Source organism: Akebia trifoliata, chromosome 4 (genome assembly GCF_017979445.1).
Source record: "Akebia trifoliata isolate Shusen 1 chromosome 4, ASM1797944v1, whole genome shotgun sequence".
In the NCBI taxonomy this organism is placed as follows: Eukaryota; Viridiplantae; Streptophyta; class Magnoliopsida; order Ranunculales; family Lardizabalaceae; genus Akebia; species Akebia trifoliata.
In genome coordinates, this window is record NC_141378.1 from 5,736,432 (window position 1) to 5,751,138 (window position 14,707).

Here is a 14,707-nt window from a genome sequence, read left to right on the forward strand (position 1 = left end):
AGGTCAAGGGGTATATTACAAATTTAAAAACATAAAGAGTATTTCATAAAAAGTGAGATGCCACGCGTCATCACAGAGGGTTTCTCCAAAATTTGAAGCGGGAATGCGAGGATGACCGCTTCAAAGATTTTTCCGTCGCCGGGGTTAGGTGCCTTCACAAGTTCAAGTACAAGTGGGGGTGGTTGGTGTGTCTTGTGGACCTTACCTACAGTGTTTTTTTTTATATTTGCCGTAATCCACCACGTGATGGATTATGTGCGAGGGTTGGTAGGTTTTGACTCATGTCGTCTTTTATTGAAAGAATGATGAGCAAGTAAAAAAAAAAAAAAATTACTTAAAGGTGGAGGTATTTCTTTTAAATAACTCCTAAGTTTTGGGTTGTAACTTGACATTCCATTTATTTTCTTAATGACCTCTCATTATTCTCACCACTTTTTATTTAGAATCAAAACAGTGTTCCGATGCCAACCAAGGTCAGGTGGCATCCCATTTTAGCTACATGGCATTTTGGGACCCATCGATCGTATGGATATGAGATCTATCCCTTGGTAAACTTACATACTAAAAAATCATAATGTTTAATAACTTGAATTCACTGGATCTAAGTTCTTGAAAAAGGATTTTAAATTCAATGATTATAAATCATTTTTAAGACGATGCAATAATCAATGGATGTACATCACCAATTAAATTGATCTTTTGTGTGTAAGTGAATCACAAAAAATGTCACATGGCATAAAACGGGGTGTCACTTAACGTTGGTTAGGAACAGAACACCATTTTGAATCCGTGCTCTTTTATTTATGGGTCTTAGTAACATGTGTCCCAAGGACACATGTTAAGATGCATTAAATACACTTGGGAATAAGCATTTGATAATATAAAAATAATTCTTTTGAGAGGATTTTTGATTGAAATTTTTTTAAAGTGTATTTATTGCACTTTAAAGGACATATGTCAACAAGATTCTTTATTTATTGTTGAGCTCGCCACTTTTTATAGTGTTGAACTCGACACTAGTAAAATCACACCATCTTAATATTTTAAGTTTTTTTTTTACTAAAATACATGAAAAAAATTGATTAAAAATTTGAGATAAAGACTTGTATAGATGATTTCAAGTCAAAAGAATGATCCTTGATCAATTTTCATCTAAAAACAAAGAAAATTTTATTTTAGTATTTTACATACATCTTAAAAAAACTTGAAAAATCCTTTAAATGACCTCTTCTTCTTAAATCCTTTTCTATGAAATGGGGTCTCCGAAACTTGATTGGAATGTTGAAATTCAATTTTTTGAACGAAAATGGTGAGAGATTGAACGATTAAAAAGGAAAGTTTTATTAAGTCTTAAAACTTGGGGGTTAATTAGAAAGAAATTCCTTTGTCAGGGTCTTTTAAGTAATTTTTACTAAAAAAAATTGGAGAGAAGGTCAGGGGCAGACTTTTGGAATCTCAACGTAAATGTTGTTATTTTCGCCCCGGTAACTTCTTCACTGCCACCACAAAACATGCAGACCTCCTCGTTATTGTCCATTTATTTATTTTGTATGTATCCCTCTGTCATCCTTTTCTTTAAATACACCCACTATATACTCTGCCCCAACAACCATTAGTAACCCTAGCCATCGCCGTTCATTCCGCTCTCTCCTTCTCATCATCATCTGCTACGATGGGCGACGTTCCTGATTCCACCATGGATGCTGTCCAGAAGCGTCTCATGTTCGAAGACGAGTTAGTTCTTTCTCATTCTCATTTGATTCATCATTTTTCTCTTCTTTTTTGCTTCATTTTTAGCTGTTCGAATGTCAAATCTGTTGATGTGTGCTCTGTGAATCATTCGATGACTATTCGATTGTAATTTTGTTTTTTACTTGAGCTGTGTTTCAGGTTCCAACATCCTTCTCTGATGCATATCGCTCATGTTTTGATTGTTTTTTATTACAGAGATGAATAGTAGAGAATTGTTTAATTTTTTTTTTGGCTCATCTTTTAATTAAATCAGGATTTGTTTTGGCCTCTTTTAACTTCAGGTTCAGATGTTATTGTTTTCTTGACTCATGGATAGTCCGATACGTTTTTGTTTCTTGTTTGTTAATTAAAATTGACTCATCTGATAGAATATCGGTTGATTTATTAATTTATATGATTTAAATACATCCTGATAAGGTTTCATATTTTGTCATCTTAGTTGAAATTGGTCAATATGTTACTGAATTTTAATCTCTGTCCGTGTTAGTTGTTGTTCATGTTGAAAACCTGAGAACTGGATCACTTTTTCATGTTTCTTTTTTTAGTATGGGGTTATGCACATGAGAAAAGAATGTTTTGCATTTATTGATAGAGAATCCCTTCATGCAAATTCATGTATTTTGTTTCTTATTTATGAGAAAAAATATGAATTGTTTTCTTTGATGACAAACATGATTGTAACATGTATGAATTGTTCCACTTTATTTTCTCACTGTAGGAGATTTTTTTGAGTCTCCCACTCTCCAAGATCTGTATCGGTGATGATGCTATGATCCTCGAATTTCGTATTTGATTATTTCACTTTCTCTGGTCGTTTTCTCCGATTGAACTTTATTTTTAAGTCGTCTTTTCCGTTGATCTCACCTTAAAAGACACTGATGTGGTACCGGCCAAAGGGTTTCAGACGATCAAGTTGGTACTTGATAGAAAATGCATAGCAAAAAGAAGAAGTTTAGAGGCGGAGAGTTGTAGAGTGTTGTGACCTGGGATTAAGTGGGAGAAGTCTCCTATTTATAGAGTTGGTTCATTATTCCAAAGCATGTAACCACTTCCCATGTTGTCTAGTATAAGTAACCCATGATGTCATTATGAATTTAAAGCTACACTCTCTCGGCTCATAATGGCCTTTAAACTCCACTCTTGTGACTTTCGTAACTGACAAGAGAAGTAGCTTTTATTTTGTAGCCGATTCAACTCAATGGCTATTCAGTTCTTCGAGTTGACTCAGTCATGTTTTCTGACTGAGGTTTATTTTGCCAATATTATAATTTTTCATTCCGACACTACTTGGCAAAATAAACCTCAGTCAGAAAACATTGATGGGTCGGACCCATTGGGTATTTGAACCATTTAAATAATTGGGTTTGTATCTGGTTGAACCGGATCCGAATGCCTCCACTTGATAACTTTACTAATCCCAAGGAGTGTGATGTTTTTGGTTCCTACACCCACAATAACCACTTAACTTTCCTTCTACCATTTTCATTGGAATCGAGAACAAGGAGACATTGTCATCCAAAGGGGCATGTTTTGAACAATCGTGAAGCATTTTTATATCTCTTGGTTTTCCTCTTGTGAAAAATGGTTTATTGAGAATTCTTGGATGATCATTACATGAAACCTAATAGGGTATTTATAGAGATTACATCAACCAAAATGGTAAGCCTAATCTAAAATCCTAATTAATATAAATTATTACTAATATTTAAATTTAAATATATTGCTTACCAATCATTCCTAATATAGAAAATACTAGTTGATATATATTAAATATATCAATCTTCATCGCAACCTTCCGTTTGTGATGAGATACATTGGCAATGATCTAGTGTATCTCATGCACCTTAATACAATGCATCTAATGCTCTAACACCTCTAATTTACTTCTTGATTTTATTTTATTGTGTTAAAAGAGGGTTTGCTATGTCCATTTTGGTGTTTCAATTTTCTTGCCCATTTTCTTTTAAGTGAGCATTTTTCAATTACAGAAAGATGTGGCTATGATCAAAATGGAATGGAGGAATAAAATTCATATGACCCCAAATCTTTGGGATAAGGCTTTGAAGATGATGATGATCATGGTTCAAAGTTTTGTGCTGTTTTGGAATATTTCAATGACATTCGCCTTGAGACGTTTTCGATTTTATTTGCATGGATCTTATTTCGTAATTTATCAGTTCGATTCCAATCAAGTCCAAAACAAAACATTGACCTCGAAACATTCAATGTTTTGAGAATGTTTCTAAATGTCTTGGAATGTTTTAGTTGAGATATTTTCGAATTTACTTACATGCATCCTATTTTGTAATTTATCAGTTTGCTTCTAGTTGAGTCCAGAGCAAAACATTGACCCCGAAACATTCAATATTTCTGAATGTCTTGGAATGATTTGGTCGAGACGTTTTCAATTTTATTTTTGACCAAACATTGATTCAAAACAACGAGATTTTAAACCTTGATGATGATTATGATTTTTACCTTTTTAGCCAAAACCATACTATTTATTTTCCTTATACCCCTTTTTCTCATATAGATTACTGATTTATTGATTTTGTAATTTATAGTGCATGGATTTATGAAATCTCTTTTTTTTTTTGCATTTGTTAATTTATCTATTTTGTGGATCGCATGCAGTTGACTTCTTTTCACTCTCCCACTTTATGCAGATGTATTTTAGTGGATGAGAATGATAATGTTGTTGGGCATGATTCCAAATACAACTGTAAGTAATACTTCCATTAAAAATCAATTGACCTTTTAGATAATTTGATTTTTTTTTACATGTGATAAGCATACATTCTATTTGTGGTAATTTGTGTGTTTGATATTGATTCCATCTCCTACTACTCTACAATTTTACTATTCAAAGCTGCTAAGAAATTCTCTTCAGTTTGATAACCATTCATGCATCTCAAAATGTCGTTTGAAGCATTTCCCAAATAAGATATCATTGTGTTGGGTAAAGTGATTAGCATTTTTCCCTACTTATAAAGCTTCGGCTTCATCTTCAGGACTAAACAATTCTGGAGAATTTTGATGAATGGTTGGTGCTAGTGGATGTATTTGGTTTCATTTTGTCTTAGGCATGGTCCGTTGGTGGCTAGCAATTTTGGTGGTTTTTGTGTACGCAATGGATTAGTTTGCCATTACTAGTCAAAAGTATCATATTCTTTAAAAGCATTTATATGGGTTGAGATCTGACGTGAATCCTCAAGTTGTCACATAGTTTCTGGCCAAAAAATTTAGTTTCTTCATCGGGGTGAAAGTATCTCGAGACACACCTTTAAGCCCCCTAGTAAATTATACCATGTAGGATAGTGAATTGCTTAGATGTATGTTGGATGCCGAGGATCAAACTAGAAGGTCTTATCCTGAGGGTCAACCCAAAGGGTCAGGCCGGACTCAAATGTCTAGTTGGAGGACCATGTCGAAGGTTAGCCTTACCGGTCCAAAAGTACTCATGTATTTCTTGAGACTTGTGATGCCGTTCACCAAAAAATTCACAAAGACGACTACGAAGAATTTTTCTTATGAATGATGCATCATAAGTTTTTTTCTGAAAAGGGGTTTTATCAGTCACAATGCAGCAATCAAATGAAAAACATCAACTAAGACTATACTATTCCAAGTTCTATATTTTTGTTATTGAGTGATGTAATGTAAATGTTTTTGCTAGAGAGTAAGACCATCTTTATGTTTTGTGAACTTATTAAAAAATTTTGTACTGGGAAGCTGATGTTCAATGGTTGATATAGCAAGACAACATTATGTTCTCCAATTGTTATGGTTGCTACATTAGAGTTCTGTTAATTGTGCATGACGGGAGTAAATACCACCCTACATGTTTCTTGTTATGCTTGGGAGGTCATGTGTGATTTTCTGAATCACTTATTGCTGTGCATACTTCTTCTATTGTTTTTATTTTATTTTAAAGATAATTCCTACTCATATCGATGGGGTAACATTGACATGCTTGTTGGTAGACTATTTGTTTGGTCTCTCATTGTCCATCCATTTTGTGTAGGCCATTTGATGGAAAAAATTGAAAGAGAAAATCTACTGCATAGAGCCTTCAGCGTTTTTCTGTTTAACTCAAAATATGAGTTGCTCCTTCAGGTATGCAATGCTTATACCCCTTGAATATGGAAAGTGTACTGGGTGATTTATTTCTCATTAAGAATAAAAGAATATCAATTGCTTATATCTTTATAAAATAAAAATATTATTATCGATCAAATTTTTTTTTTTATTTCTTCTTAGTCTAGATGAAAGCACTGCTGATCCAATTATATGCAAGGCCATTTTGTTGTTACTAAATTCTTTCTATATTTATAACGTTTCAGATAATCCGGAATGTAACCTTTTTTCTTCTTGTTGCTAAATCAGTGCAGAAATATTGAACTCTAGAAACAGTTTGACAAACTTTTCTTTGAAATTGAGAATATGTTCTGTATAAATTTTTTACTTATAGTCCACATTCAGATTGTAACCTAGAATTATCCATTCTTCAAATGATAAGTCCATACTGGAGCATTGAGGCAAGATACAATTTATCCTTTTGGGTGTGTGTGTATTTGTAAGTCGCAAGTCCACTTGAGAAATATATGTTTTGAAGAGGGAGTTGAAATTAGAAAAAGAATATAAACTTAAAATAGAAGGATTTTTCAGGTGTAATCTACTTTATTAACCTCTTTCCACACAGTCCACACTCCAGTTGACATCTTCTATGGCTTCTTTGTGCTTACTTCTTGCAAGTTCCTTCCAAATGCATCCTCTGGTTAACCAAATTGAGTTGTATGCAGGATATGAGTTTCATTTTTATCTACTTTTCTGTAGCTTAATTGCAGGAAAGTTCCATATATGTTTCATCGTCATCTGTATAATACTGTTAAGAGGAAATGTGGGTAATGGTTGTTGAAGGAAGGATGAAATCAATCTATATGGAATTGAAGTCTTTTGTGGTGGAAGATGCATGTCTGAGAAATATCTGATATCTGTGGAAGGGGGTGTCATGATTATTCTTCCTGAGGAAGGGCAATGGATTTTGAAGGTAGTTCATCTAGAGATTAAGAGCAAAAGTCTTCGGAGAAAATCTAGCTACTCACAAAAAATCCACTATAGTGGATCTGAAATCCAATTTAAGAGGAGATTCGTCCAGTTGACCAACTTCATACTAGTAGTATGCAATGGTAAACTTTACACCAAAATATTCCACGAGATCAATAGTTATTTCTACCAATATATATACAGAAGGAGTTGATCAAATTTCAAGTCAGACCTTGTGGAAATGAAAATAGTTTGTTATATTTCCACGAAATGTACCAAAATTTAATACTGTGGATTGAGCACGAATGATCCAGAGGGACTATCAATTTGATTCCAATGTTAATCAGTACTCCAGTGGAAAGGAATAGGAAAGGTTCTTTTCATAAAAATAAAAAAATAAAAAAAAAATTATTTTTATTATTGCTTGCATCTTTCAAAATTGGGGTTGAGGATGGGATATACATTGACTTTCCCCTTTGTTTTTCGTTTATTTGACTAGAATATAAGATTAGCCTTTTTTTGTGTTGTTTTATAGTTGACATTTTCTCTTTTGTTTCCTGGACAGCAACGATCTGCAACAAAGGTAACATTTCCGTTGGTGTGGACAAACACTTGTTGCAGCCATCCCCTTTATCGTGACTCTGAGCTCATACAGGAGAACTTCCTTGGTATTTGTTTCTCTTAGGCATTGAGGTAGCTTCTGTTTTTCAGTGTCGGGTTCTTAGTGACGAGTTCTTGTTTCCGGTGAAGGTGTACGCAATGCCGCACAAAGGAAGCTGTTCGATGAATTGGGTATTCCTGCTGAAGATGTGCCCGTTGATGAGTTCACTCCCCTGGGCCGGATGTTGTATAAAGCTCCGTCAGATGGCAAGTGGGGAGAGCATGAATGTAATATCAACAACTCGATCTTGAAATTTACACTTTTTAAACTAATTTTACTGGCCTTACGATCTCGTGTTTAATTTGCAGTGGATTACCTACTCTTCCTTGTCCGAGATGTCAATGTGCATCCAAACCCCGATGAAGTAGCTGCCATTCAGTATGTTAATCAGGAGCAGTTGAAAGAGTTGCTGAGGAAAGCAGATGCCGGTGAAGAGGGGCTGAAGCTATCTCCTTGGTTCAGGCTTGTTGTGGAAAATTTCTTGTACAAGTGGTGGGACAATGTTAAACAAGGGACACTCCAGGAAGCCGTTGACATGAAAACCATTCACAAACTGACTTAGTGCAGTTTCAATGAGGTCCATGGTGAGTCCGACTTACTTTGGTTCAATAAAAAAACATTTTTTTTGTGTGTTAGGTGGTTCAATAAATTTGTAAGGCACCTATCTTCTTCTTGTTTTTGTTACTGTGTAGTTTGTTTGGAATCTTGTGGCTATGTTACCCAAACTGAGATTTGTGTTTCTGTTACTGGAAGGGCAGCTGTTATGCCTGTGATGTTCAAGTAATGTCATTGCTTTTATGCTACATGTTTTAAGTGAAGGGTGGTCGTGATAGTTGAGAGAATGGCTTGTGTGCATAATAAGCTAGAAAAGAGAGAGAATGACGGGATTATTATTATTATTATCTTTTTTCAGCACACTAGTCATCCTAAAAATTAAACTCGATTCCAAAATGTCATAGTTAAAACTCGAAAACAATAAAGAGTGAGAGAAGTAGGTTGAAAATAATATATTGGAGTTATGCGTATCTTATGTATAAGAGACTAGTGGGTGGCATTATGGTTTTAAAACTTGTTTTGACGTCTCATCTTATCTATGAACAAGACCGAGGCGTCTCGGATGAGTTTTTCGATACGTTTGAGTCGTCTTGTTCAACCACGAGAAAAATGAACCATTGTTTTAAATCTTGTTCCATACGTACTTGTCTATCCATCTTGTTGGTGGACGATACCGAGATGTATTGGACGAGTCATCTCACTCTCAGACGAGATTTAAAACCATGGGTGGCATGTGCATTTGTACATAAATTGGAAAAATGGTAAGAGGATTGTTGATACAGAATTTTTTTTTTTTCAAAAATACCCTCAATAATTTTAAAATTCACAATATTACATTTAAACGTACCATAACGAGGGTCTTTTTCATCGAAATGAATAAATTTACAAACACACATAACCATGCTAGTTAATTTTTTTAAATTATAAAGATCTCCTTTTATAATTTTATCTTCAAAATTTCCTAATTATTTTTTATTACAAAAATCCTTTGCAATATTAAATGACAAAATGTAACATGAAACTAAACTATGTATTTGAAAATTTTAAAATAATGTTTTAAATTAATTTTACATAAATTTTTTTTTAGCCATACTCGTGCATTTGCACGTCTCATTACCACCTAGTTATAATTGATTTAAGTGATTGATTCAGAAGTTTCAAATATATAGCATAGTCACCGTATTGATTTAACTTGCAATAATACTCACCCTTATCTCATTATAATATTTAAGATTAAGATTTATTTTATAAAATGGGAATAAGCTATTAATTTGTATACAATGCTTAGTCTACTCTAACCTTCAAACCTCGATTACAAGGATTTTCCGGAAAGTAGAAGACAAGTGAATTTTGTGTAAAAAATAATAATTAAAAAATTCAAAGGATTGCAATGAGGTGGAAAAGCTTAAAGGAGAAAAATTATGGGTTTTATTATTAATAAGGGCATCTAAGTCATTGTTATCATTTTATCAGAGATGATCAAGCTCAAAGGAGAATGTAATCACCAAAAAAACTTTGAAGAAACCATCCCTCTTCATTACATTACACATGGCATTTTTAAGAAGATGTTTCAAATTTTGGTGGAAATGTGGGGTGTGAAATAAATTCAAAATACCAAGTGTCTTGTAACGAGGAGGGTTCCTTCAAAATTTGAAGCGGGGCTGCTCTCTTTGACACTGTAATCACCACGGGTATCTCAATCTAAAATCTAGATCACCTTTCTCCTGACTGCTCTAAAATTCTAGCATATGTGCCGCACATTTCACTGGTTAAAAGGTTGTCAAACCATGCCATGGAGTGACTTGTGAAACATGAGACAAGCCATTTTGCAGCGTAACATTCATTTTGAGTTGGCTCCTCTTGCCGATCTTGCTTCAATCATGTCTTACCATATTAAGTGTGCTCCTTTCTCTTTGATAATTGTGACATTCCCTCGTTTTGGTGCACATTTGAGATATCCATGGGTTTTCAAACTGATGATGTACCCGTTTGGCCATTCATCTGTGAGAGACCAATAGACAATGACCAGAATACACTAATAAATTCCCCCAAAATCCATCTTCAACATCTCAATATCCAAGCAATGTGGAGATTTCAAGGGTGAATTAGGGATTACCAGAATAAATCAATGAGTGAAAAAAGGGTTACCCTAAATAAAGGACTTGGTAAAATAGATTAAATATTGAAAATGGATTTGGGGGAGGAAAAACAAGGGCTGCCAAATATTAGGAATCCCTAAAGATTGAAGAGGCTGAAGACATGGCTTTTAGGGGAAAATCAAGGGTATTTTGGTCATTTTCTGATTAGTCTCTGAAGACCATGGTCAATGGGCATCTCGAATATTCACCAAAGCAGGAGTAATCGTCTAAACTACACAAATAGATCTATCTACTAGCTTATAGTTAACCAATAATTGTTGAAGAAAAAAAAAAAAAAACTATGCAAATAAGTCACCATACACCAAATGAGAGATGTCATCATAAAAGCTTCACTTACGGTATCCATTTGGACGATGACAGAGAGAACTGAGAATCTTCTTTTCCAATTCCAAAAGTGACCATATGGTATTTTGCAAATGGGAACAACAAATGTAATTGGTCACCTTCTTTTTATGCCATGGCAATTTGATGCAATAGGTACCGCTATTCATTTTCTGACCCCAAGTACAATATTTCTATTGGTTCGACACCAACACTGTCAGTTCCATTAAGAGCCTTTTTTTGGTGATGCAACTGAATAATTAAATCTGAGATGAGGTTTAAATGCAAGATTTGTTGCAAGAGTGCTTCCCCACCAAAAATGCAGTCCAGCCGACCCAGCACACCTGTAATCTTAAGCTTGGGAATCCAATGCCAAAAGTATCTTCTTCCTGGGTCCCTGAAACCACCAAATGAAACAAAAAACCTTGGGTCATTAGGTTGGAGAGAATAAAATGCAGTGGATGATGAATGAAATACAGAGTTTTTTTTAGTACTTAATAGTAAATAGAATTTTCCAATCTCAAACGATATTTGACGCACAAATGGGAGGAAAAATACAAGCTTCCTCGGGACCAGTATAGGTTTCTCAAGGATTTGTTTTTGTAGGGAACCTGTAGGAATATCTTGCAGTCTCAGCTGTACAATGAAGATTGTGAATCAAAGGCAATGACTGAAGAGTTCTGGCAAGGGGCAATGAGAATAAGGAAAGATGGAGAAGCTATTTTAAAATGAAGAGCCTTCATAAAATAATCACCATATGCATTTCATTTGTGTTGCATGAAGGATGGAATTAGAAACTTTTTATGACTAAACAGATTATCAGAAAAATGTAGAACATTATGTTTCATTGATGATCTTGGACCATTATCCTAGAAGAATTTATAGATGTCAAGATACGGTAAAAGTATCCATGACAGGAGATTGAAAACCACTACCACGATGGTTTGGAGAGAGCTGGATGTTGGTTGAAACTTAACTGCAATAGTAGTGCTCTTAGCTACCTTGGTCCTAGCCAATATAGGGAATGTCGTTCAGACTAATAAGGTGAGATCCTCAAGTTGTCTCCCAGTCTCATAGATGTTGTGAACTCAAACAAAAGCAGAAACAAGAGCTTTAATTCAAGGTCGTAAATTTTCAAGAACAAATCTCCGGCTTTGATACTTAAGTGGGATTATTCTGAAGTCACTGGTGGTGCTGATGGGTTCAACCCAACATATCAAAAAGTTTCCACTGAAGAAACATATATGCAGATTCTTTACAGTTAGGGCTTGGCTGTTGGAAAGAATGAGAACTTTTCTAAAAGAAATAGGTGGACCAGTCTTTTGGGAGAAAATTAATCTACCAACGATAATGGCCTTCTTGAACAGAATATAGGTTTCTTAAATTTAAGAATTCATATTGAACCTCACATATTCTTCGATCTTTACAGCACTAAACATGTTTACACATACAACAGAATGCATAGTTTGGAACTGGAGCTTTTTATCATAACAGAGTCTCGAAAAAATTGAAACATGAACAACCAACAGTAGAAATAACTTAGAATTATAGACTTTTACCATTGGAATCCCTAAAGTCTTGAGATCCTTGTCTGTCATGTGCATCAGAGCAGTCGTGTCAATCTGCACAAGCAATATGATAGTTAAACTAAATATGAGAAACTCTCAAAGGTGTTGGCAAATTGCAGAAGCAAGTATCTGAAGATGGCATACTTCCTCTGCCTGAAATGTGATCAGGTACTTCTCGAGACCAAGAGACCGCAGCAAACCACCCACCGATGTATCATCCTGCACAATTAGAAAACAAGTTAGAAAGAAGATGAATGCATAATAAATGACTCCTGAAAATCAATTGCATTAGCTGTTTGTTGCTTCATTCGGATCATATCTCCTACTTGCAATAGTAATACACCATCATCGAAGCCATAAACTTCAATTCTAACCTCCCGGATCACAGATTCATAAAGTTCCACATTAACCAGTTTCCATGGGTTCATAGAGCCTCCAGATCAACAGTTTTCCAACTGAATGAATATAAGGAATCTCAGTTACAAAACTCTTGGCATGGTTCAACTAGTTTCTAGATTAAATCAGACCAGATGAATAGATATATAGCCTCTTTTGCGATGAATGAACAAAAGAAACTAGTAACAAAGAAAGTACTAAAACATATACACAATTTCCATAGAATTAAACTCATATGGCTCCCCAATTATCTTCTTTAGAAAAAGTTTGCACTTCGTGGGGAAAAACATAATGAAGGTAATAAAATATTTCTTGGAAAATGGGTAATAAAATATAAGGCTACGTAGATTACATTTTAGATTTTTGTTTTCCTACAACAGGTCTTAGTTTTGTGTTTGTATTTACAATCCAATTTAATAAAATTTGTTTTTGGAAAAAAGAAACAGATAGTGTTGACAAAAACGTAGAATCCCTAGGGTATGTAGTACTCTAGACAAAATCTCTCTTGTATTCATGGTCCTTGATCTTAAAGGTTTTTAGGGCATGTTGCTTCAAGGATCATTGATTGAGAGTTAGTTGCTTTTTAGTTTATATTCCCTTGTGATTACCTCTTATCACCATTCTTTCATTTTTCTATTACTTCCTTGTCCTTTTTCTAATGAATTTGTTCATACCAATCCACAAAGAAATCTACTATGATCCCACCCTTTCAATTGTTATTATTAAAAAATATAAATAATTAAAAACCATTGGATTCATGTTTTTCACTCAGTTCAGATCAATACCCAAAATCTAGAAAAGCATAAATAACTAACCTTGGCACTTCATATAATTTTGTGAGGACAATAGAATAGAGGGAAAGCTTAAGAACAAATAACATGACAAGGACTCAAAGGAATTCCCACCACCTTTTGCAGAGACTTCTTCATCTTAGGAACCGAAATAGTAACTTTTTTGGTCTCTATTGGTGTTGCTTCCACTGGAAGATTTTTTTGAGCAGGTTTAACAACCTCCAACACCGGCTTAGCCTTTGTCACGACAATGTTCCCTGGTTGTCCATGCATCATGCCAGATAGCTTTGCACGTAGATCCCCGGGACCTCCTTTTCCACTTTGTTGTACAACACCCTTTCTTTGGAGCTTTAATCGTAGATCTCGAGCACCGACATTGGGATCTTCACATAGCATTAACACAGTCACATAAGCATCATAAAGAATAGAAGTTTACAAGAAAAACCGACATACTTGAAAGTTGAGGTTCTTCATCGTCGTAGAGATCATGTTTCCAACTGTTGGTTTGCCGCTGCCTGCCAAATTTACGGATTTCAAAGCAACTTAGTAAGACTTCTACTGTATAATTTGCATATTTTACATACTTGCATTGCCTTTCCACACATACACACACAGCCAAATATACGGATTTCAAAGCAAATCAGTAAGACTTCTACTGTATAATTTGGATATTTTATATACTCGAATTGTCTTTCCACAATTTCAGAAACTACCCATCACCACCAAATTCACACATCAACTTCTTCACACATGTAAACAAACAAAACGAGATCGAATAAACATCCAAACAGAACGAAATTTGACCAAATCCGCAGAAGCAACACAAAATCGAATTTTTCAAAGTTTAGAGGAGAGAAAACAAACCCAGATTTAATAAAAATAAAAAAGCCAACCTCTTTCCATTGATTTGTTTGATCCGATCGAAATCTCCCTCGGAATTCCCGTTAAGCCGATCCTTCACAGACCTCTTGCTCCCAGACGCTATCCGATCAGCGTACATCGATGAATTTCGATCAGATGGTTGGAACTTTCTCTATCAAGAACAAACCCTAACTTGGTTTTTTTAGGGCTTCTGAAATCAAGGATGATTTCCAACGAAAGAGTGGAAGGAGGATGGCTAAGGGAAAGGGTGCTGAGAAGGTATTTACAGAAAAGAGATGGGGCTTTTAGGGAGTTAGACTTAGAATTAGACTTGAGTAGTGATTTGGTAACATGTTTCCTTAAGGCTTATGTTTAGGTGCATTAAGTGCACTTTGAAAATTAAATTTCCTACTAAAAGATTTTTTTTTAAAATTAATGATAAATTGAAGCGGCAAACCATACGGGGATACACGTGGTAAGGGTACAGAACCATTAATCTTTTTTTCCTTGTGAATCCCGAAGAAAAAGATCTATGGTGCCACGTCTTCCACATACAGACCACGTACGGATGTTTTGCTGCGTCTAGTTGTCACGGCT

At 34.8% G+C, this 14,707-nt stretch overlaps 2 protein-coding genes across 3 annotated transcripts; one reads left to right on the plus strand and one right to left on the minus strand.

Moving 5' to 3' along the window:
• The first annotated feature begins 1,574 nt into the window (after positions 1-1,574).
• On the plus strand, positions 1,575-8,262 carry LOC147403280 (isopentenyl-diphosphate Delta-isomerase II). 2 transcript variants are annotated; one of them, XM_086438795.1, is made up of 6 exons: positions 1,575-1,734; positions 4,419-4,474; positions 5,777-5,868; positions 7,364-7,466; positions 7,549-7,686; positions 7,768-8,262. In XM_086438795.1, exons 1-6 carry the CDS (start codon positions 1,673-1,675, stop codon positions 8,019-8,021), a joined length of 705 nt encoding a protein of 234 aa, XP_086294921.1. In that variant the 5' UTR covers positions 1,575-1,672; the 3' UTR covers positions 8,022-8,262. The 2 variants fall into 2 exon arrangements, with proteins under 2 accessions (XP_086294921.1, XP_086294922.1); XM_086438796.1 differs by lacking the exon at positions 4,419-4,474 and having other exon boundaries at positions 1,583-1,734.
• A 2,208-nt stretch (positions 8,263-10,470) lies between these two features.
• LOC147403281 (uncharacterized) lies at positions 10,471-14,407 on the minus strand. The gene is made up of 6 exons (XM_086438797.1): positions 14,143-14,407; positions 13,703-13,764; positions 13,367-13,632; positions 12,207-12,281; positions 12,054-12,116; positions 10,471-10,891 (listed from the first exon to the last, which is right to left on the minus strand). The coding sequence occupies exons 1-6, from the start codon at positions 14,247-14,249 to the stop codon at positions 10,847-10,849; spliced, it is 618 nt and encodes a 205-aa protein (XP_086294923.1). The 5' UTR covers positions 14,250-14,407; the 3' UTR covers positions 10,471-10,846.
• Positions 14,408-14,707: the final 300 nt, after the last annotated feature.

What these genes read in the sequence shown, in the direction of transcription:
- LOC147403280 (XM_086438795.1), top strand. Translation starts at nt 1,673, where the DNA reads ATGGGCGACGTTCCTGATTCCACCATGGATGCTGTCCAGAAGCGTCTC. An exon ending in GCATGATTCCAAATACAACT is followed by an intron (nt 4,475 to 5,776) that starts GTAAGTAATACT and finishes CATTTTGTGTAG; the next exon opens with GCCATTTGATGGAAAAAATT. An exon ending in CAAGTGGGGAGAGCATGAAT is followed by an intron (nt 7,687 to 7,767) that starts GTAATATCAACA and finishes TTTAATTTGCAG; the next exon opens with TGGATTACCTACTCTTCCTT.
- LOC147403281 (XM_086438797.1), bottom strand. Translation starts at nt 14,249, where the DNA reads ATGTACGCTGATCGGATAGCGTCTGGGAGCAAGAGGTCTGTGAAGGAT. An exon ending in AAACAAATCAATGGAAAGAG is followed by an intron (nt 13,765 to 14,142) that starts GTTGGCTTTTTT and finishes TAAATTTGGCAG; the next exon opens with GCAGCGGCAAACCAACAGTT. An exon ending in TGAAGAAGTCTCTGCAAAAG is followed by an intron (nt 12,282 to 13,366) that starts GTGGTGGGAATT and finishes CTAATTGTGCAG; the next exon opens with GATGATACATCGGTGGGTGG.